This window comes from Crotalus tigris, unplaced genomic scaffold (genome assembly GCF_016545835.1).
Source record: "Crotalus tigris isolate CLP2741 ecotype Arizona unplaced genomic scaffold, ASM1654583v1 scf7180000018244.697701, whole genome shotgun sequence".
NCBI lineage: Eukaryota > Metazoa > Chordata > Lepidosauria > Squamata > Viperidae > Crotalus > Crotalus tigris.
In genome coordinates this window covers 551,348-575,186 of record NW_024096902.1, presented here as the reverse complement: position 1 = coordinate 575,186, position 23,839 = coordinate 551,348, and the positions used below count along the sequence as shown (strand labels likewise).

Below are 23,839 nucleotides of genomic sequence, written 5' to 3'. Positions count from 1 at the left end.
ACACAATCCCTTCCTAAGATAGCTTATGTTGCATTGGTTCAGAGTGGGGAAAAAAATTTTTTTTTTCACCTGTTGCTTCTTTTTTTTTTAACAAACTGGTTTTCACAGGTAAGGAAAGTATACAGTATATGTCTGCAGGTAGTCCTTGACCTATGACTGCAACTGAGCCTAGAGTTGCAGTCATTCGGCAGGTCGCCACAGGAGTGCCTGATTTTACAAATTTTATTTTGTGGCAGCTGTTCAGCGAACACTACAGTCATAAAACAAATCCATTATACAAATCAGTATTTTTTTTTTTTTGCTGGAAACCAGAAGTAACAGGCCAGAAACTGGCAAATAATTTTTTTTTTTTTTTTAAAAAAAAGGCTGAAAAGCATGGGGTCATTGGGCGACGCAGTGCTGCAAATGGCTGTGGGTGTGACTTTGCGGGTGTCTGCATGTATGTGTGGTTGTGAGAACACCAGAATGGGGTCTTAAGCACCTGGGGGGAGGCTGTCGTAACGTCGAATTTGCCAGCCATTTAAAAACAACAAAGACGTTTAAGACCCTTTTTTAAAAAGTGGTCAAGTGAAATAGTGAGAAAGAGTAAACAACAGTGTGAACTTGTTCGCCCAGCACAGTTGTGGGTGGCAAAACGCCCACTTGGAAAAATCCTTTTTCTGGGATTTGCACGAATCTTTCGATCTGGCAGAAATTCTTCTCGGTCGATGTTGGTGGGCTCCTTTTAGCTCACGGGGTTTTCTCTTGCTATCTCCCCCTCCTGAGCCTTTCAGAAAAAAAGGAGAATATTTGTAGCCCAGGGTTGAAATGGAGTCTCCTGGATGTCCTCTGAATTGGGTTGTTTTTCCTCCAGAGGTTTCACAACCCAACTATGTAGCATCATCGGCGCTAGAAGGGAATGGGCTTTGTGGAGAAGAGGAAGGGGACTGTGGGGTCCTTGCTGCTTTTTGAGCTTAGTTGCTTTCTTACCGATGTTTCACGACCCAACTGTGTAACATCATCAGCGCTTGGGGACCTTGCAGGGAGGAGGAGGAGGAGGAGAATAGAAAGAAAAAGAAAGAGAAAGAAAGAGAGAGAGAGGAAGGGAAGGGAAGGGAAGGGAAGGAAGGAAGGAAGGAAGGAAGGAAGGAAGGAAGGAAGGAAGGAAGGAAGGAAGGAAGGACTGTGGGGTCCTTGGTGCTCTCTGAGCTTGGCTGTTTTCTTGCAGACGTTTCATGACCCAACTAGGTAACATCATCAGTGCTAGAAGGGAGTGGAGTTTGTAGGGGAGGGAGGGAGAGAGGAGGAGGAGAAGGGCTGTAGGGTTTTTGGCGCTCTCTGAGTTTGGCTGTTTTCTTGCAGACGTTTCATGACCCAACTAGGTAACATCATCAGTGCTAGAGGGGATTTTGTTGTTTGCTCTCTATATACAGATGCCTGCACCACCAGTTCAGACTGTCAGTCAAATAGTAAACAGCAGTCTAATCAAGGAACTACTAATGAGAAAACCACACTCTCACCAACACTGACAGGGCAAGCCACTTATCTACAAACAGAGAGCCAGCCCCACATTCCTTTCTAGCACTGATGATGTTACCTAGCTGGGTCATGAAATGTCTGCGAGAAAAAAAGCAAGTCAGAGAGCACTAAGGATCCACTGTCATCCTCCTCCTCCTCTTCCTCCTCCTCCAACTTCATCCCCTTCTAGCACTGATAATGTTATCTAGCTGGGTCATGAAACGTCTGCAAGAAAACAAGCAAGTCAGAGAGCATTAAGGACCAACTGTCATTCTCCTCCTCCTCCTTCTAGCACTGATAATGTTATCTAGCTGGGTCATGAAACGTCTGCAAGAAAACAAGCAAGTCAGAGAGCATTAAGGACCAACTGTCATTCTCCTCCTCCTCCTCCTTCTAGCACTGATAATGTTATCTAGCTGGGTCATGAAACGTCTGCAAGAAAACAAGCAAGTCAGAGAGCATTAAGGACCAACTGTCATCCTCCTCCTCCTCCTCCTCCTAGCACTGATAATGTTATCTAGCTGGGTCATGAAACATCTGCAAGAAGACAAAGCTCAGAGGCCACCAAGAGCTTCTCCTTTCAGAAAAAAACAAAAATGGGACTGTTCCCAGTTCATTTTAGACGAAAGCATCCTGTCTTGTTGTAAGGACACTCTTAAGGAGGTCACAAAGGGGAAGGCGACACTCCCAAGTGTTCTGCTCCCTTCCGCTTCATTTAAGGCAGGGGTAGGCCACCTTGGCTCTTTGGCGACTCGTGGACTTCAACTCCCAGAATTCCTGAGCCAGCATGGCTCAGCTTGGAAACCTCTCCCTTTCCCCTCAGCGTGGCTGGCTCAGGAATTTGGGGAGTTGAAGTCCATGAGTCATAAAAGAGCCAAGGTTGCCTACCCGTGGTCTAGTAGAAACTTCTAGAGCAGGGGTAGGCAACCTTGGGTCTTTTATGACTCATGGACTTCAAGTCCCAGAATTCCTGAGCCAGCATAGGGGAACAATGGCCCCCTCATGACTGGTGGACTTCAACTCCCAGAATTCCTGAGCCACCATGGCTCAGCTTGGAAACCTCTCCCTGTCCCCTCAGCATGGCTGGCTCAGGAATTCTGGGAGTTGGAGTCCACGAGTCATAAAAGAGCCAAGGTTGCCCAGCCCTGATTTAAGGCAAGGCAAACCCAGAGGTCTCCATAGGTCTTCGAACGTTTAGGCACGGGAGGATGGGAGCTGTAGCCCAGCAAATTATGGTTGATGCATTGTCCTCACAGCTGATCCCAGGGAGCCGCTGTGGAATTGGGCCATCGACTCTCTTCTGTCTTTTCAGGTGACTTCAAATGCCCTCTGAAGGAAGAAGCGGCCCTCACGAGTGGAGAATGGGAAGTTTTGGCCCGGCATGGATACAAGGTACAAGGTCTCTTGCGCGCCCAGTGAAAACGCCATTTCAGGCCTTTGCCATCTCTTCTCTGGTTCCTGATTGATAGTTTCCTACTGCAGGAATCAGAGAGGTGGTTTGGTGTATTGGTTATGGCACCAGGATAGATACCAGGAGTCTCTGAATTCTAGTTCTGCCTTAGGCAGGAAAGCCAGCTGGGTGACCTTGGGCCAATCACCAGGAGACGGTGAGTTCTCCCTCAGGCATGAAAGCCGGCTGGGTGACTTTGGGCCAATCACCAGGAGACGGTGACTTCTAGTTCCACCTCAGGCAGGAAAGCCGGCTGGGTGACTTTGGGCCAATCACCAGGAGATAGTGAGTTCTAGTTCTCCCTCAGGCATGAAAGCCGGCTGGGTGACTTTGGGCCAGTCACCAGGCAACGGTGAGTTCTAATCCTACCTTAGTCATGCAAGCCGGCTGGGTGATTTTGGGCCAGTCATCAGGCGACGGTGAGTTCTAGTCCTGCCTTAGACATGAAAGCCGGCTGGGTCAGTCACTTTCTCTCAGCCCGAGGAAGGAGGCAGTGGCAAATCCCTTTAAAAAAAAAAAAAAACTTGTCAATTCAACTGCCCCAGGAGTCAAAAACTGACTCAAAGGCTCCCACATACACAGACACACAAATGCTGTTTTACTCGAGCAGATTTTTCCAACTGGTAAGATCATCTTTTGCTGAAAAGGTTACCCTGGGCAGAATACACTGTTAATTGCAGGATTTATCCATTGACTTAATATGCAGACTCTGGGATCTTTTTTGCAGCTAAGCTAAGGAGGGAGCATCCGCGGATCAGGTTCAAAAAAGTCAGAACGATCGCTGTGATCAAAACTGGCTCAGAACTTTAAAGATGACACCGCTGCTGCCCTTTTCAGCCCAACTGGGCCAATAACCTCCGAAACTAAGGGTGTGTAGCTGAAATGAACTCTCACAATTCTGATTCTCAAAGCAGTTTTCCACGTGCGCTCTGCCCCTCCCATCCTCTCTCACTCCGTCCGTCAAGGACGAAACTTGCCATTTGCGTTGGGTGCATGTGTGCGTGTGTGGGTGAGGTGCTGCTTTAGAAGTGTTTAGATCAGTGGTTCTCAACCTTTTTAATGCCGCGACTGCCTCCGGTCGTAAGTCGAGGACTACTCAACTGGTGCAGCACCATTTGCAGAATGGGACTTTTGGCGGGTTCAGCAGGGCAGAGACAGCCTGGACAATTCCTATTGGCTTTTGAAAGCCAATAGAATTAAACTCTATTCAAGAGAGTCTATTCTATTGGCTTTCAAAAGCCAATAGAATAAAAGGGAATAGCACAGCTAAGGAAAAGGGGGGGAAAAATGGCAGACTGCGTTGTTTGGCGACCCCCGTGAAATGGTCGTTCGACCCCAAATGGGGTCCCGACCCACAGGTTGAGAACCACTGGTTTAGATGGAGAAACGAAACCTTTATGATTCCTCTGACGACCCGTGAGAGCCTGAAACCTTTCCAAGGGCACTGCAGCGGGTGCGGAGGAGAAGCAGACGGTTCCCATAACAAAGCGAAATTGTTTACAGAGACTAGATGAGAGGGTGGGGGGGTGTTTGGCTGGAGAAATTATCGTTTAATTCTATGAGTTGGTGTCTGGGAACCTCAAGAGTTAGTTTTGCTTCGACAGGATCGTGCCTTGTATTTCAATAAACCAGTGGTTCTCAACCTGTGGGTCGGGATCCCATTTGGGGTCAAACGACCATTTCACGGGGGTCGCCAAACCACGCTGTCCGCCATTTTTTTTCCTTTTCCCTAGCTGTCCTACTCCCTCTTATTGGTGGCCACACCCGCTTGGGGGTCACTACAACATGGGGAACTGTATTATGGGGTCACGGCGTTAGAAAGGTTGAGAACCACTGCAATAAACGGTAAGATTTTCAGAGCCTGGCGATTTGTTTGGATCCTTGAGCTGGACGTTGACACTTGTCTCTTTTGCATCTCCAGATTTGGGTCAATGAAGAAACGAAGCTGGTGTATTTCCAGGGCACGAAGGATACCCCATTGGAACACCATCTCTACGTGGTCAGCTACGAATCTCCTGGCGAGGTCGTGCGGCTCACCACTCTGGGCTTTTCCCACAGCTGCTCCATGAGTCAGGTCCGTTTCCGCAGGTCTGAAAGTTGAACTCTTGCAACCAGTCCATCCAGGTTAAAATGAAACCCACCTCACCCCCTGGTAGATGTCTGTGGAGTTCCTCAGTCATCCAGGTTATGGATGATTAATAATAATAATGATGATTATGATGATGATGATGATGCTCCAATGGTGTTAAAGTCATGTTCCAGTTATTTTGGGATTGCACCCAAAGTAGTACCAATAGTGATAGGCGCCTTGGGTGCAATCCCAAAACAACTGGAGCACCACTTGAACACCATCATCAGCATTGACAAATTCGCCATTAGTCAATTGCAAAAGGCGGCCTTACTAGGAACTGCTTCCATCCTGCAACGATATCTGTAATACCATCAAACATCCACATCTGCCTATCCCAGGTCCTTGGTAAGGACTTGATGGGTAGACAAAAATGCCAGATCCAGTCTGAAGGTCTGGCTGACTGTGCGATGATCAATAATAATAATAAATAATAATAAAGTTGGAAGATACCCTGGAGGTCATCTAGTCCAACCCCCTGCTCAGGCAGGAAACCCTATACCAGTGGTTCTCAACCTGTGGGTCGGGACCCCATTTGGAGTCTAACGACCATTTCACGGGGGTCGCCAAACAACGCAGTCCGCCATTTTTTTCCCTTTTCCTTAGCTGCGCTACTCCCTTTTATTCTATTGGCTTTTGAAAGCCAATAGAATAGACTCTCTTCAATAGAGTCTAATTCTATTGGCTTTCAAAAGCCAATAGGAATTGTCCAGGCTGTCTCTGCCTTGCTGAGCCCACCAAAAGTCCCATTCTGCACCAGTTGAGTAGTCCTCGAGTTACAACCGGTTGGGGGTCGCGGCATTAAAAAGGTTGAGAACCACTGCCCTATACCATTTCAGACAAATGGCTGTCCAGTCTCTTCTTAAAAACTTCCAGTGTTGGAGCATTCACCGCTTCTGGTTGTTCTACTGGTTAATTGTTCTCACTGTCAGGAAGTTTCTCTTTAGTTCCAGGTTGCTTCTCTCCTTGGTCAGTTTCCATCCGTTGCTTCTTCTTCTGCCTTCAGTCTCTTTGGAGAACAGCTTGACTCCCTCTTCTTTGGGGCAGCCCCTGAGATATTGATATCCCAAAGGTGCTTTTTTTTTTCTTCCCTCAAAAGGCAACTGGACTTTCTTGGTTTTTCCTCGGAAGACGTTTCAGTCAGAACTGAAGAAGCTTCTCGGACGAGAGGCGAAAGGTCTTCAAGGAAAAACCAAGCTAGTCCAGTCGCCTTTTGGGGGAGGGAGGGAAAAAAAAAGCAGCTTTTAGGATCATCCTGGTAGACCTGCGCTTCTACGGGCAGGTGTCCATATTCATTCCACGATGTTTCTAGAGTCTCTGGTGACTAAGACTAGCCCTGAGTGAACTAAGAGTAGCCTCTTAGTCTCTAACTCAGTGGTTCTCAACCTTTTTAATGCCGCGACCCCCAACCGGTCGTAAGTCGAGGACTACTCAACCGGTCGTAAGTCGAGGACTACTCAACTGGTGCAGCACCGTTTGCAGAATGGGGCTTTTGGCGGGCTCAGCAGGGCAGAGACAGCCTGGACAATTCCTATTGGCTTTTGAAAGCCAATAGAATTAGACTCTATTGAAGAGAGTCTATTCTATTGGCTTTCAAAAGCCAATAGAATAAAAGGGAGTAGCACAGCTAAGGAAAAGGGAGGAAAAAAACGGCGGACTGCGTTGTTTGGCGACCCCCGTGAAATGGTCGTTCGACCCCAAATGGGGTCCTGACCCACAGGTTGAGAACCACTGCTCTAACTGGAAGTCTTCTCCAGCTTGGAGTTATGGGGGCAGAGCAGAAATGGTCCACTTGTAACGTGGCTGGCAATTACAAAAAAAAAAAGAAAGAGAGAGAGAAAGAGAAAGAAAGAAAGAAAGAAAGAAAGAAAGAAAGAAAGAAAGAGAAAGAAAGAAAGATTCCCAACTGCTCTTTAATTGGGGAAGAGAAGAGGGAGTGGTCCAGATCAACCAAGGACCCGAATACACCATGTTGGAGTCTTCATCGTTACAGGTAGTCCTCACACTTGAGCCCAAAATTTCCGTTGCTAAGCGAGACAGTCGTTAAGCGAGCTTTGCCCCATTTTTCGTTCTCTCCCGTCGCAGTTTTTAAGCAAATCACTGCAGCTGTTAAGTTAATAACACGGCCATTAAATGGATCTGGCTTCCCCTTTGACCTGGCCAAAGGGGGTCAGGAGACCTGGGGATGTTGCAACCCTCACGAATATGAGTCAGTTTCCAGTTTCGATCCCGTGACCCTAGGAATGCCGCAACGGTCGTAAGTGTGAAAAATGAACACACCTCGCTTTTTCCAGCGCTGTCGTTCACTTTAGTCAGTGAAAGAGCTGTCGTAACTTGAGGACCGCCCTGTATCCTGACCAGCAAATTCTTTCCAGAATAGGCTTGACAGATCACCAGCTACCTGATCCTTTTTTGAGTTCAGGCTGCAGGGGATTCTGGGTATTGAAAGTTCCAGGGGATTCTGGGAGTTGAAGTCCAAAAGTCTTTAAAAGTCGCCAGGTTTGGACCTCCCCCCCCCCGCTTGGTCTGGATGCCGGACGCTCTCCTGATCTTCATCCTTTCCCGCAGAACTTCGATATGTTCATCAGTCACTACAGTAGCGTCAGGACCCCTCCCTGTGTGCACGTTTACAAGCTCAGCGGCTCCGACGAAGACCCCCTCCACAAGCAGCCAAAGTTTTGGGCCAGCATGATGGAAGCTGCCAGTGAGTAAAATTGGGCCGGGCGTCTGAATTCAGCCACGGGCACCAAGGTTAGGGCCAGCCACACACAGGTGGCCAAGCTCTGCCTTGAGATCTTAGGAAGAAGGGGTGGGCCAACTTCTCTGTGGAACTGGGGGGGGGGAGAGAGAATTTGGGATGGGAGGGTTCTTGCCCCGCCCTTCGTTCTTGACGGACATGCATTAATTAATTTATTAAATATATATCGCCACCCAACTTGGACATCGGTGAGTCTGGCTTAAAAATTCGGCATATAAAACCCCCATCTCTCTCCCTCCCCCCCCCTCTCTCTCTCTCTCTCTCTTCTCTCTCTCTCTCTCCTCTCTCTCTCTCTCTCTCTCTCTCTCTCTCCCTCCCTCCCTCTCCCTCTCTCCCTTTCTCTCTCTCTCTCTCTTCTCTCTCTCTCTGACTCTGTCTGCCTCTGTTTCTGTCTGTCTCTGTCTCTGCCTATCTGTTTCTCTCTGTGTCTCTCTGTCTGTGTCTCTGTCTCTCTCTCTGTGTCTCTATCTCTGACTGTTTGTCTGTCTCTGCCTGTCTATCTCTGTGTTTCTGTCTGTCTCTCTGACTGTCTGTCTCTGTCTCTCTGTCTACTTCTCTGTCTTGTCTCTCGCTCTGCCTGCCTCTGTCTGTCTGTGTCTCTCTCTGTCTCTCTCTCTGTGTATGTGTGTCTTTCTCTGTCTCTGTCTGTTTGTGTCTCTGTCTCTCTCTGTGTGTTTGTCTCTGTCTGTCTGCCTGTCTGTTTGTCTCGCTGTCTGTCTCTCTCTCTCTCTGTGTGTCTCTGTCTGTCTCTCTCTCTCTCTCTCTGGGTCTCTGTCTGTCTCTCTTTTATATACACACAAACCTTGTGACAGCAACAAACAAATCAGCCACTCGATGAACTCCATCTGTGTCACCCCGAGGCTCGCTGGCAACACCATGTTTTGGGGGCATTATGGAAAAGCAGCAGCAGCACACAGGCCATCCTTAATTCAGGGGAACAATGTTCCATAAGGAAGGGGCCACCCCCCACCCCCCTGAAGGCCCTTTTCTGTGGCAGTATTACAGCTAGTCCTCAACTTACAACCACAATTGAGCCCAAAATGTTTGTGGCTAAGTGAAACCTTGGCTAACCTTGGTTTGCCTCATTTTACAACCTTTCATGTCACGATTGTTAAGTGAATCACTGCAGTTGTTAAGTTAGCGACACGGGTGGTTAAGTGAATCTGGCTTCCCCCATTGACTTTGCTTATCTGAAGGGAGATCACGTGACTCTGGGACTCTGCCACCGTCATAAATACGATATAAATATGCCAAGCGTCCGAATTTTGATCACACGACCACAGGGATACTGCAACGGTCGTAAGTGTGAAAAACGGTCATAAATCCCTCTTTTCAGTGCCGTTGTAACTTTGAACGGTCACTGAATGAACTGTTACAAGCCGAGGACTGCCTGTATTGGGAGAACCACTCTAGGATTTTGGATCGAAGAGCCCGTGTCTTCGTCTCCCTCGGGAGTTCGTTCTCCACGCCCGCAGAATACAGGCGGTCCTCAACTTACGACAGTTCATTTAGTGACCGTTCAAAGTTACAGTGGCCCTGAAGAAGTGACTGCTGCCCGTTTTTCACGCTTGTGACTGTTGTAGCCTCCCCACAGTCACACTATTTGCATTCAGATGCTTCGCAGCTGATTCGTACTTACGATGGCTGCAGTGCCCCCCCCAGAGTCACGTGATCACAATTTGCAAAATCCAGTGCCCCAGATTCACTTTGCAACCGTGCGACTAATTTAACAACCACAGCGATCCACTTAACAAAGGTGGCAAGGAAAAAAAAAATCACCCGATGGGGCAGACCTCACTGAACCAAATTTCTCTCACTTGGCAAGATAAACCATTCCAGGCTCCATTGCGGTCGTACGTCGAGGACTACCTGTATTCAGAAGCTACATTTTATGTTTAATTCCACGACGAGAAACAACCTGTTTTACTAAGCAGGACCATTCCCAGAGACATCTGGCAGGAGGACCTATGGGAGTCCTTGTTACGCTCACAAGGAGAAACCCCTCTTCCAACAAACAGGCTGGAACCGCAGGAAAAAACAAATCCCTTTTTATTATTCACAGACCTGAATCAATGTCCACACCTTCCCTTTTATTATGCAGCAAGGCGTGGCTTCCTAATGCCTTCTTCTTTGCCTTTGGAGCAGCCCCATTGCATTCCTCTGTCCTACTCTCTTTTCTTGCATCCTGGATACCGCCCAGCTGTGATTCAGCATTGTCTAACTCAGGCTCCCAGCACAGCTGTGTCTCAGCCTGAGCGTGAGTAGCGGGGCCAGGCTCCTCGTCCGACTGTAAGTCTTGGAGCTCCTTAGAGCCTTCCTCTGACTCGGATGTCCCTCCAGGCCCTTCCTTCTCCTCCTCCTCCTCCTCTGATTCCCCAGACTCAGCTGCCGGGTTCACTGCCTGGCGAGGACTCACAACAGGACCATCTTCGCTGGTAAGAAGGTGGCGTCGTGTGAGTACGACTGGCGTGACTCTTCCCCCACCCCTCTGCTTCCCGTGTTTTGTAGGCTGTCCTGCTGATTACGTCCCCCCCGAGATCTGTCATTTCCGCACGCAGTCCGACGTCGAACTCTACGGGATGGTGTACAAGCCGCACGACCTCCAGCCTGGGAAGAAGCATCCTACGGTGCTCTTTGTCTACGGGGGGCCTCAGGTAAGGCGGGTCCCGGTGGTCAGGAGGACGGGCCACCAAATGCAGGCAGTCCTCGACTTAACGACTGCAGTTGAGCCCACAGTTTCTGTTGCGTAATCGAGACGGTTCTTAAGTGAGCTTTGTCCCATTTTACGACTTTTCTTGCCATGCTTATTAAGTGAATCGCTCCAGTTGTTAAGTGAATCGTGAGATTGTTAAGCGAATCTGGTTTCCCCCGTTGACTTTGATGGTCAGGAGGTCGCAAAAGGGAACCACGTGACCCCAGGGCACTGCGACCGTCATGAATACAGTTGCCAAGCGTCTGAATTTTGATCATGTGACCGCGGGGATGCTGCAACCGGTCGTAAGTATGAAAAACGGTGCTTAGTCAATTTTTTTAGTGCCGTTGTAATTTCAAACAGTCACGAAGCGGATGTTTGGAAATCAAGGGTTCCCCGTACAGGTAGTCCTCGCGTTACCACTGTCCATTTAGTGACTGTTCAAAGTTACAACGGCATTGAAAAAATGGACTTACAACCGTTTTTCGCACTTAACAACTGTCACATAGTCCCCACGGTGACGTGATCAAAATTCGGACGCTTGGCAAGTGGTTCATAATTATGACAGTTGCAACGTCCTGGGGGGGGACGGTCACGTGATCCACTTTCACAACCTTCTGCCAAGCAAAGTCAATTGGGGAATCCAGATTCACTTCACAACCGTGTTACTGACTTCACAAATGCAATGATTCGCTTAACGACGACAAGAAAAATGGGCAAAACTCACCTAACCAGTGTTTGTCTTAGCAGCATCCCTTTTGGGTTCAATTGTGGTCGTAACTTCGAGGAATACCTGTATTCTTGGAAGTTTCCTCCAGTATCAAAGTTCAAAAACATCAAGCTTCTTCCTGTCCTTCAGAGCCTTCATGGTTCCGACAGATGAAACTCTTCAAAGAACTTCAAGGCATTGTTTACCTTAAAGAATCTTTATTCGAGAAGCATAGCATCGGCACATACATAGTCAAAGTCCAAATCTGAATTCCCCTCCCCTGAACACATAGTATCAAAGCACAATTCCCTCCTCTAATTTACAATCATAAATCACATTCTCCAATTAGTTTGAAATGCAGACCTTCCCTGCAGTTCTCCAGTCCAATTCTTATCGTCTCTTATTTCAAAAACCTTGGTTCTCACACTAGTTACAGTATTGTTATGTCTAACTAAACTCCCATGCACATTCCTCCCCCCCCCCCCAGTATCATCTAATTCTAACTCTAATTCTAAGAGTAAAACACAAGAAGGAAAATGATTGCAATTTCATATGTTGTCCAAACAAAAACATCCGATGTTAGCAGCGTTGACACCTTGGTTCAGAAAGCAAGAAAATTGCCTTTGAGGGAAAAGGTTGGTTTTCTGAGCTTGTGTGTTGGTTTTCCAATGTTTTGTTCCCAGGGTAGGTACACATCCTCAGCGGAGTTTAGTGGATGCCCGTGTTCTCCTGTTTGTAAGGGCTTTGTAAAGAGAAGAGCACCGACAGTGTCGTCCCCTAAATCAGAGTTCCCCAACCTTTCAGAGTTGGCGGCCTGGAGCAGGGGGGAGGGGGGGGAAAGAAGGGGTGGTGTGGGTAGTAAGCGCACGCGCGCTCGAACACCCATTGGTTGTGTGAGTGGTGCCGAAAGCGCTCGCAAGAGTGAGGCCGCAGATGCTTGCGACCCTCACACAAGTAGGGCTGCTAACGCCCATAACACTTGCACGAGTGGCGCCGCAAACAGCCGCGACATACGAGTGGGGCCACAAACACCAGCAACGCTCACCCAAGTGGGGCCGCAAACCCCCAGGATGCTCGGACGAATGGGGCCGCGAATACCCACGACGCACGAGCGCGGCTGCACACACACACACGCATATAAGCATGCAGTGGCCCAGTGGCCAATAGGATGCAGCCCGGAAGTGGGCCACAGCCCATAGTTTGGGGACTCCTGCCCTAAATTCCGCTGAAGGTGTTACCTGGCCTGGTAACGAAGCGTCCAAAAACCAACCCACAAATTCGGAGAACCAATCTTTCACCCTCATCCCGCAACTGAGCTACAGATATTCACCACGATTGCGAAACGGCCTTTGCTACCTTGGCCACGTTTTCAAAATGAGGATCGTACAGGAAACTGGATCCCACAAAAAGCTGCTTCCCTTACAAATGGGTGCCTTGTTCCCACCCCCTTTTTTTTTTCCTCTGCTCGTCTCTTAGGTCCAACTAGTGAATAATTCCTTCAAAGGGATCAAGTACCTGCGGCTGAACACGCTGGCGTCCCTCGGCTACGCCGTGGTGGTGATAGACGGGCGAGGCTCATGCCAGAGAGGCCTTAAGTTTGAGGGAGCTCTTAAGAACCAAATGGTGAGTTCTCGTCCTGTTACCTCCAGGCGGTGGATCTGGCCTCTTGTCTCGCCGTTCAGACGAGTAAAATGTTATATTATTATCCTACTGGCATGTGTTACCTTATTGCAGGGGTGTCAAACTCAATTTCATTGAGGGCCGCATTAGCATTGTGGTTGCCCTCAGGGGGCCGGGTGGGTGTGGCCAGGGTGGTTGCGGCCTACTGGGTGGGCATGAAGGGAGTGGGTGTGTCCTACTGGGTGGGCGTGGCCAGCTCTACATCATTTGCATCAAGGGTGCCTGTGGGGGCCTGGGCAGGAGAGGGACAGATCTGAGGGTCTTTGGCAGAAGGGGGTAGGACCAGGGCAAGTGCCAAAGCATGGTCCACTGGAGGAGCCTCACCGTTCCTCTCAGGCCATGTGGAGGGGGGGGGCTGGATGGTGGCGTGGGCTGCCGGGAGCCCCGGACAGCAGAGGTCAAGCGCCCAGCCTGGCCCTCGAGCACCTGCGGCACCAAGCCCAGCCCCACTTCCCCAAGGGGGTGGCCAGCTGCACTTACCTCCTCCTCAAGCTGCTGCTGCTGTTGTGCTTGCTCTCCTTAGCCAGGTTGCTTATGATGGGGATGAGGGCAAAGTCAGAGGGAGGCCCATTCCCTCTCCATGGGAGGAGACCCGGCTTTGTATCCAAAGCTTCCTTAGCACTAGGATGGGAGACCCCCAGGATAGGCCAGGAGGAGGGGGCAAGGGGGTGGTGGTGAAAGAGCAGCAGGGCAGGACTAAGGTCCCTCAGTCCCTCCCTCTCCTTCTTTCCTTCTTTCCTTCCTAAGTACAGAGTGGTGGGAACATATTTGAGACGAGGGAGGGAGAAAAACAGGCAAGAAACGCAGCTGGAGAGGTGTCACCCTTCGTGAGGAATGAAGAAATGCACCATCGCCTGGAAGTGGCCAGCACATGGCCCTCACCTACTTCACAAATCTGGCTTGGTGGGCTCTGGGGGATGCCATGAGCAGCGTGAGAGTCAACGTTACCTGCACAATGCCGCCCAGTCCCCAGCCTGTCCGGTTTCGGCAGGCAGCCGGGCGCTTTCCTCACAGCACCGAGAGGTTGAGCCAGGCGGCGTGAATCTGAAAAGCGTGACGCCGCCCAGCCCCCAGCCTGCCCGGTTTTGGCAGGCAGCGAGGCGCTTTCCTCACAGCACCAAGAGGCTGAACCGAGCGGCGCAAATCCCAAAAGAAGCGCGATGCTGCCCAGCCCCTAGTCTGCCCTATCTCGGCAGACAGCGGAGCGCTCTCCTCACAGCGCCGAAAGGCTGAGGCAGGTGGCGTGAATCCGAAAACAAGCGCAAGGCCGCCCAGCCCCCAGCCTGCTCAATTTCAGCAGGCAGCGGGGCGCTCTCCTCACAGCGCCGAGAGGTTGAGCCGGGAGGTGCGAAGCTCGCCAGCTTTGCACCTTGCTGCCTGCTGAAACTGGGCAGCCTGGGGGCTAGGCAGCATTGCACTTCTCATCAGATTCGCGCCACCCGGCTCAGCTCTTGGCGCTGTGAGGAGAGCGCCCTGCTGCCTGCCAAAACTGTCCCTCCATCCAGTGGTGGGATTCAAATACCTGAACAACTGGTTCCCTTATTGGATGCAGGCCTGGGCCTCCGAGGCCTAGAATGGACTTCTGGAAGTGGCATCCATGCACTTCCGGCAGGCCGTTCTAGGCCTGGGACCCCTTCTCCAGGCCTCTGAGGCCTAAAACGGACTTCTGGAAGTGGCATCCACGCACTTCCGGCAGGCCGTTCTAGACCTGGGAGGCCTCCAGGCCTCTGAGGCCTAGAACGGACTTCTGGAAGTGGCATCCACGCACTTCCGGCGGGCAGTTCTAGGCTGGTGAAGCCCCGTCCAGGCCTCTGAGGCCTAGAACAGACTTCTGGAAGTGGCATCCACGCATTTCTGGTGGGCCGTTCTAGGCCTGGGACGCCTCCTCCAGGCCTCTGAGGCCTAGAACAGATTTCTGGAAGTGGCATCCACGCACTTCCGGCGGGCAGTTCTAGGCTGGTGAAGCCCCCTCCAGGCCTCTGAGGCCTAGAACGGACTTCCAGAAGCGGTGTGCATTCAGCTGGTTCTTCGAACTCAGCAAAATTTCGCTACCGGTTCTACTGTACCAATGCAAACCAGCTGAATCCCACCCCTGCCTCCATCGATTTTTGCTCGATGGCTGTCAGAAAATGAAGGAAAAAAAAGAAGATGTTGATAGATTAAAAATTGTTACCCAAATCCCTTTCCTTGCCTTGTATATACACCTCTCGGTCTAGGTTCCTGCTTTAGCAGGAGGTTGGACTAGAAGACCTCCAGGGTCCCTTCCAGCTCTTTGTAAGTCTGTTATTCTTTCTTTTTTTCCTCTGCCATCCCCTTCAGGGCCAGGTGGAGATCGAGGACCAGGTTGAAGGTTTACATTACGTCGCGGAGAAATACGGGTTCATCGACCTCAGCCGCGTTGCCATCCACGGCTGGTCGTACGGAGGTTTCCTTTCCCTTGTGGGGCTGATTTACAAGCCCCATGTTTTCAAGGTGAGCCTTCCAGGCTGGCTGGCTGGGCCCCCGCTCAAAAGGTAAAAGGTTTCCCCTGTGCAGCCGTGTCCAACTCTAGGGGCTGGTGGCCCATCTCCATTTCCTAGCCGAGGGAGCCACTGCTGTCCAAAGACATTTTCCGTGGTCATTCCACGGTTGCTGGAATTGGGCATGTCTAGTTTAATGAAGAGAAGGACCAGGGGGGACATGATGGCAGTCTTCCAATATCTCCGGGGCTGCCCCAAAGAAGAGGGAGTCAAGTTATTCTCCAAAGCGCCTGAAGGCAGGACAAGAAGCAACGGATGGAAACTAATCCAGGAGAGAAGCAACCTAGAATTAAGAAGAAACTTCCTGACAGTGGGAACAATTAACCAGCAGAACAACCTGCCTCCAGAAGCTCTGAATGCTGGAGGTTTTTAAGAAGAGGCTGGACAACTATTTGTCTGGAATGGTATATTTCCTGCCTGAGCAGGGGTTGGACTAGAAGACCTGCAAGGTCCCTTCCAACTCTGTTATTCTATTCTACTCTATTCTGTTCTGTGTTCTATATTCTGTTCTCTATTCTGTTATCTTCTATTCTGTATTCTATTGTGTTCTCTATTCTCTGTTCTATTCTATGTTCTGTTTTATATTCTATTCTATGTTCTATTCTATGTTCTGTTCTTTCTATTCTATAGTCTGTTCTGTTCTATTCTCTATTCTATTCTGTTCTATGTTCTGTTCTCTATTATGTTCTATTCTCTATTCTATTGTGTTCTCTGTTCCCTGTTTTATTCTGTTCTGTTCTATATTCTATTCTATGTTCTGTTCTCTGTTCTGTTCTTTCTATTCTATAGTCCGTTCTGTTCTGTTCTATTCTCTATTCTATTCTGATCTATGTTCTGTTCTCTGTTCTGTTCTATTCTCCATTATGTTCTGTGTTCTGTTCTATATTCTGTTCTATGTTCTGCTATTTTTTCTATTTTCTATTCTGTTCTGTGTTCTGTTCTGTTCTCTGTTCTGTTCTCTGTTCTATTCTTTCTATTCTATAGTCTATTCTGTTTTATGTTCTATTCTGTTCTTTTCTATATTCTGTTCTCTTCCATTCTATTCTATATTCTGTTCTATACTATATTCTGTTCTGTTTGGTTCTATTCTACTCTGCTCTGCTCTGCACCTACTCCTATTCCATTCCTGTGGCCAGTATGGCTATACGCCAAGGCGCACAGAATGCTGTTATCTTCCCATCGAAGTGGTAGCTATTTATCTACTTACATTTTGCATGCTTTCTTTTTTATCAAGGGGAATAAAAAAAACAGAAAAACATACACCCAGTGGATGGAATTAGCACCGATGGCTAAATTGACTGTTTTTATAAAAGAAAAGAATTTAAGTACTTTTGTTTCTACTTGGAAACCACTTCTGGACTTTGTGCTTGAGGTGGAAAAAAAAGGACGCCATGATTATGGGTTTTATTTATAAGATTGATTTGCCGATATAGAAATGGCTAGTTCATATTACTACAGAAATATGGAATAGCCAAAGTGGATCTCTGGTAATAATAATAATAAAGTTGGAAGGGACCTTGGAGGTCATCTAGTCCAACCCCCTGCTCAGGCAGGAAACCCTATACTATTTCAGACAAATGGCCGTCCAGTCTCTTCTTAAAAACTTCCAGTGTTGGAGCATTCACTGCTTCTGGAAGCAGGTAGTTCCACTGGTTAATTGTTCTAATTGTCAGGAAGTTTCTCCTTAGTTCTAGGTTGCTTCTCTCCTTAGTTAGTTTCCACCCGTTGCTTCTTGTCCTGCCTTCCGGCACTTTGGAGGACAGCTTGACTCCCTCTTCTTTGGGGCAGCCCCTGAGATTTTATTTCATTCGCCTCCCGTAGGTCGCCATAGCAGGAGCCCCCGTCACCGTCTGGATGGCTTACGATACCGGGTACACGGAGCGGTACATGGATGTCCCGGAGAACAACCAGCAAGGCTACGAAGCAGGCTCGGTGGCCCTGCATGTCGAGAAACTCCCTAATGAGTGAGTATTATGCAATATCAGATGGGGTGGGGGGGGCGTAGAGGAAAGGGTGTAAGGGTGAGGCCCCCTCAACCAGATTCACAATATCGTCACTTGACTATGAGCCAGCTGTGTGCAGCAGCAACTAAAAAAGCTAATACAATCCTGGGTTGTATAAACAGAGGCATAGAATCGAGATCACGCGAAGTATTAGTACCGCTTTATAAAGCCCTAGTGAGACCACACCTGGGATATTGCAGCCAATTTTGGTCACCGTATCACAAAAAATGTTGAGAGTTTGGAAAAAAAATTCACAAGAGGAGCAATTAAGATGATCAAAGGCCTGGAGACCAAAACATACGATGAACGGCTACGGGACTTGGGTTTGGCTAGTCTAAAGAAAAGAAGAAATAGGGGTGACATGATAGCAGTGTTCCAGTATTTGAGGGGCTGCCACAAGGCAGAGGGGGTCAGCTTGTTCACTAGAGCACCAGAGGGGAAGGACGAGAAACAATAGTTGGAAACTGGTCAAGGAGAAAAGCAACCTGGTATTAAGGAGAAACTTCATGACATTGAGGACAATCAACCAATGGAACAGCTTTGCCTTCAGAAATCGTGGGCACTCCATCGCTGGAGATCTTTAAGAAGAGACTAGACAATCACCTGTCTGAGACGGTATAGGTTCTCCTGCTTGAGCAGGGGGCTGGACTAGAAGACCTCCAAGGTCCCTTCCAGCTCCTATGCTATTCTATTCTATTCTATTCCATTCCATTCCATTCCATTCTATTGCATATTCTATTTATTCTATTCTATTTATTTTATATTCTATTCCATTCCATTCCATTCTATTTATTCTATATTCTATTCCAGTGGTGGCAAACCTATGGCACACGTGCCAGAGGCGGCACTCAGAGCCCTCTCTGTGGGCACGCGTGCTGTTGCCCCAGCAGAGTTCGCCAGAGTAGCGAGCACATGGCGTTTGGAAGTGACAGGGCAGGAAGACAGCGAGCAAGCGGTGTTGGCCCCCTGAGGTTGCCCCAGAGATGGTGAGGGACTGGCCCCGGCCAGGCTCATCCAGTCTGCCGTGACCACTGCAGCCACGCCCACCCAGTGGGCCACACCCCCCCCGAGGGCATTACAATCCTGATGCAGCCCTGGCACTTTGCGATAAATAAGTGGGTTTTGGATTGCGGTTTGGGCACTCGGTCTCTAAAAGGTTCGCCATCACTGTTCTGTTCCACTCCATTCCATTCTATTTATTCTATATTCTATTCCAGTGATGGCGAAACTTTTAGAGACCGAGTGCCCAAACTGCAACCCAAAACCCACTTATTTATCGCCAGGTGCCAGGTGGGCGTGGCTCACTGGGTGGCCGTGGCTGTAGTGGTCATGGCAGATTGGGTGGGTGTGGCCAGAGTGGGCATGATCACCTCGATGTTGCTTATGGGGAGGGACGCCTGTGGGGGCCGGGCAGGGTTGGGGGAGATCCATGGGGTCTCTGGCAGGTGGGGCGGTGGACAGGAGACTCGTCCTGCGGGGTGAGGCTGGGCAAGGCGAGGTAGGGCGGGAATGCCATTGTCACAGGGCAAGGTGAGGCAGGGGCCGGGGCGGCTGCTGCCTGACACCATCGGCCCCTGCACACAGAGGCCAGCGAGCGCATGGATGCTGGGATGCATCCGGCCATGTAGGACCTCGGCGAGTTAGCGGGCAGCTGGTTGAAGAGGGACAGTTGGTATCTCCGGGGCATGGCGCACGTGCCCACAGAGAGGGCTCTGAGTGCCGCCTCTGGCACGCGTGCCATAGGTTCGCCACCACTGTTCTGTTCTATTCCATTCCATTCCATTTTATATTCTATTCTATTCTATTCCATTCCATTCTATTTATTCTATATTCTATTCTACTCTACTCTACTCCATCCTATTCCATTCCATTCCATCTCCCCATTGAGATGGACAGTTCGATGTGGTGATGCCAAGCTCAGCGTTCAGTGCCAGATGGAAAGCTTGCCTTGGATATTCGTACGCCTTTCTGTGCAAATAGTCCTTTGATTTACAACTTTCATTTAATGACTGTTCCAAGTCAGAACGGCACTGAAAAAAAGTGACCTGTGACAATTTTTCACACTTAGGCCATTGCAGCAAGAAAGGTCGTAGAATGGGGCAGATGTTTCACTTAGCAACTGCCTCGCTTAGCCACACAGAAATTTAGGTCGCAATTGTGGTTAACCTTTCGTTAGGAGCATCAGATGTCCTGCCTTCCCCCCCCCCCAAAAAAAACCCACCCACCACCTTGGAAAAGATAGTGAGAAAGGAATAGTGCTCCAGAGTGCTGGGTTCAAACGACACACCGAACCTGGAATTTAACCCCTTGCCTGGCTTTGCTTGACACGTGATCTCATCGGACTAGATTCACAAAACGCGCAGAGTTGCCCCAAAAGTCAAACAGAAGCTTTGCTTTCGGTGTTAATTTTGTTTGTTTCTTTGATTTATTCAGTGTTTATGCCGCCCGTCTCCTCCACAAGGCGACTCTTTGGATTTTAACCGACCTGGTTAAAAACCCAAAGTGGTAGGATTTGGAAATTACACTAAGCCCAAAGCAAATAAACCACGTTGTGGCTTAGCTTGAAGGCGGACCCTTTCGAAACGTATATTGCATGCTTTGTGCGGTGCGAACACGGCCTCTGATTTTTCCGCACCTCACCTCTCCTGCTGTTTTCCCAACGTTTCACCAGTGTCGCTGGTAATTTGGTGCTTAGCCCAGGTGCGCCCATCCAGGTGCTTTTCCATCAGTCTTATTGTCAAGGCTGCCATTCTGCTAAGCTACGCATCACAAGCTGACAGCTTGACATTAGTAATGGGGATGGAGCAGTGGGGGGGGGTTAGGGACATAGGGAGGGAACCGAGAGGAATCGAAACCGGTCCCATGGGATGCATCAGCTGTCTCAAGGACACACCAAAGGAATGCAGAAGTGCACAGAGACAGGGACCGTTTCCCAAACAATTTGTTAACGCCTAATTGACCGATGACCAGGGCTTGGCTGGGGAAAAGGGATCGTGGGTGGATCTCCTTAATTCAAGCTTTTTTGGGTTGGTTTCTTAACGTTTCGTTACTAGGCTAGGTAACGTCTTCAGCAGAGTTTGTTAGGGGATGTGTGATGACCCAGGGCACAGCACAGAGGCAATGCAGTCAGCTGGCAATTGAAACACTTCTTTTATTGCTCCAAATTTTCCCCAAATGCTCCCACGATTGCTGGCAAGCCTCCAACAAAAGAACACACACACACCCCTTCAGCCAACTCTGGCTGAAAGTAGGTTCAAATACAGTCTGCTTAGCATAAGTGCGCAAGGCCATAGAGATAACAAAGAAGAAGACATAAACTTAACGAGTCTGTTTGAATCCAAGCTTGCCTGAACAGTTTTCAAAAGAGACAAGCCGAAATACGGTCTGAGGTCTTTAAACATTCAAGTAACGTGATCAGTCAATCCAATAGTTCGAGTTTCCAAACAGAAGTCACAGAACAAGAGATTAGCAACAATACACCAAACTCCAAGGAATCAGCGTTTGTTCCCGACAAATGCCTCTCCCCACAGCATCTCCTTAAATCTCCGTCTCCAGGTGTGCCTCGTGGAGAGGGGCGGGACGCTCTCCTCCCAAGTAGCTGAGTCTGCCTGCGTTGTTCCCTCCTCTCCACTCTCCATGCTTTACGATCAGGAGGGGGCGGCCCTTGCTCAAGGGGGCGGCCCTTGCTCATCGCCTGAACTCTGTCTCTTGTGTTCCTCCTGTCCCACTCCTGAAGGGCCCTGGCCTGCTTCGGCCTGCCCTTCCCCACATTCCTCTGAAACCACAGACCCCTCCACCTCCACAGGGTCCTGTTCCAGCTCATTTCCTCTGCAGATTCAGACTCTGATGGAGGCATGACAGGATGTCAGTCTTCAACCTTTTGGGCACCAGGGACCAGTTCTGTGGAGAAAGGCTTTCCCACTGACCAGAGAATGCATGGCTTTCCGTGCTGCCTGTATCCCATGGATGGGGCTTTGCTTGTTTGTGCGGACCGGTTGCTGGCATGCCGTGGTCCAGTACTGGTCCACTGACCAGGGGTTGGGGACCCCTGCTTTATAAGATCTTCAGGTGTGGGTATATCAAGTGAGGGTCTGTGATGGGTCCAGTGTGAGTCTTGTGATGGGGAGGTTACTCAAGTCAAGGTCATCGGGAGGTCAACTGGTGTGGGGGCTTGCCCGGGATGGTTGAGGGTCAGTGCTGTCTCTGGTTGATTGTACAATTGATTTGGATCCTGAGGCGTTCGTAGGCTGACTGTAGGTCAGTGTGTCTGTTGATGGAATTGCTCATGGTGTGGCAGGTGTTCTATCCCAGACTATGTGAGTCCTTGTTAACTCACAAGCCCTTTTTTAACAAGTAGGCTGGAAATGCAGGAAAAACAAACCCCTTTTATTAATTAGGTACAGACCTGCAAAATGTCCCAAAAGCAGAGGCAAACAGAACACGATGCAAATGGAGAATTGTCCCAAGGCAAACAGAACAGGATTCAAACAGAGAATTGTTCACAGGCAAGGCGAACAGAACCTGATTCCATGAAACTTAAGTCCTTTGCAAACGGTTGCCTTCAGCAACCAGCATCGCACACACCTTCCCTTTTTATTAAGTGGCTTCTTAATGCCTTCTCCTCCTTTGGAGTCGCCCCATTGCCTCCCTCTGTCCTGCTCTTGTTGCTAGTCTGCGTTTGCAAGCATCTATGATATCTTCCAGCTGTGAGTCCTCAGAGTCTGACTCAGCTTCCCCACACAGCTGGGCCTCTGCCTGAGCACGAGTGGAGGGGCCAGGTTCTTCATCAGATTGTAAGTCCTGGAGCTCATCAGCGTCTTGCTCTGACTCTGATGGCTCTCCAGGCCCCTCCTCCTCCGATTCCCCAGACTCAGCTGCCGGGTCCACTGGCTGGCACGGACTCACAACACCAGACTTTGATGAACTCACAAGCGTGGCCGACGGTTTTTGTGCTGCTCCAATCGAACCGATGCTACTTGGTGTCGGCCTGGGATGCTAATTGCATCCTTTGTGCGCGAAAATCTCAGATCCAGCTTCGCCTCTTCTGTAACCACTTCAGCTTTAGTAAAGTATGTTTTGGGCTAATCGTGGGCCGGGAGTCTTTCTTTCCTAACTGATCAAGCAGGGACGGTTGACACTTAGCCTGGATCATTTCTCTCTCTCTACTTCCCAGGCCCAACCGCTTGCTGATTCTCCACGGGTTTCTGGATGAAAACGTGCACTTTTTCCATACCAGTTTCTTGATCTCCCAACTAATCCGGGCTGGGAAACCGTATCAGCTACAGGTAGGTAAGAGTGCTGGAAATGAGAAGGGCATGGTGCTGCCCGCTGGCATCAGAGGAGAATTGCAGCTGGTAAGGTGCAGGTCTCTGCCAGCTAAGGTACTGGTATTTATCCTTCCTCCCTCCCTCCCTCCCTCCCTCTCTTCCTTCCTTCCGTCCTTAGAAGGGAGGGGGTGCTGCAGAAAGGGAGAGGGGGAGGACGAAGACGGTTATGACAATGACTGCGGGGTCCTTGGTGCTCCCTGAAGTTGGTTGTTTTCTTGCAGACATTTCATGACCCAACTGGGTAACATTATCAGTGCTTCAAGGGGGGGGGGAGATTCACCAGACATGCCCTATCATTGTTGGTGGGAGTGTTTTTGGGGATTCCTTGCTTGGGCTGTTCTTTACTGTTAGCTCCAGTTGGTAGTGCAAGCCACAGACTCAAAGCAAAACGCCACTCCTTTCTAGCCCTGATGGTGTTACCTAATGAATTGAAGTTCACACATCTGGATTCACGGTTCCTAAACTGAAAAGAATTTACAAGCTGGAATTCTTGTATTACTTTCACATTTCCCCTTAATAAACCTTGCTAAAGAAAACTTTGCAAAATTCATGAGTGGGAAGGACAGTTATCAAAACTGACACGCCTCTTTAGAATTGATCGGCCTCTCTAAGCGGTTTACAGAGTCAGCATTTCACACACACACACCCCACACACACGCACATACAATCTGGGTCTTCCTTTTACCAACCTTGGAAGGATACAAGGCTGAGTCAACCTTGAACCCCTCAGGATTGAACTGCTGGCAGTGGGCAGAGCGAGCCTGCAATGTTGCATTCTAACCACTGCCGCCACCACGGCTTGGCACCGTTAGACCAGGGCTTTTCAACCTTTTCACCCATTGTACCACTTTTAGGATATGGCAACATCCGAGTACCACCAGTCGCCTAGCAAGGTGTCAAAAACTTGATGACCCAAAAAAAGGAAAAAAGTGATAAAGCACAGGTAGTCCTCAACTTACAACAGTTCGCTTAGTGACTCTTAGAAATTACAATGGCACTGAAAAAAGTGCCCCCCAAGCCACAGCCGAGCAAGACACCTGCCTGCCCACCCAGCTGCGCTCTTCCTCCTGTCCGAG

At 49.4% G+C, this 23,839-nt stretch overlaps 1 protein-coding gene across 5 annotated transcripts in view; it reads left to right on the top strand.

The window, feature by feature from the left end:
- Window positions 1–23,839, top strand: part of DPP9 (dipeptidyl peptidase 9) — a 57,778-nt gene that overhangs the window by 30,485 nt on the left and 3,454 nt on the right. For 4 of the 5 annotated variants that reach the window (XM_039349280.1, XM_039349281.1, XM_039349282.1 and 1 more), the window contains exons 13-20: window positions 2,810–2,889; window positions 4,869–5,021; window positions 7,644–7,779; window positions 10,342–10,487; window positions 12,711–12,857; window positions 15,234–15,386; window positions 17,255–17,397; window positions 22,610–22,721. In XM_039349280.1, the coding sequence (XP_039205214.1) occupies window positions 2,810–2,889; window positions 4,869–5,021; window positions 7,644–7,779; window positions 10,342–10,487; window positions 12,711–12,857; window positions 15,234–15,386; window positions 17,255–17,397; window positions 22,610–22,721 (1,070 nt within the window). Of the gene's footprint in view, window positions 1–2,809; window positions 2,890–4,868; window positions 5,022–7,643; window positions 7,780–10,341; window positions 10,488–12,710; window positions 12,858–15,233; window positions 15,387–17,254; window positions 17,402–22,609; window positions 22,722–23,839 lie in introns of those variants that run through there. The other variant, XM_039349285.1, reaches the window with a different exon arrangement.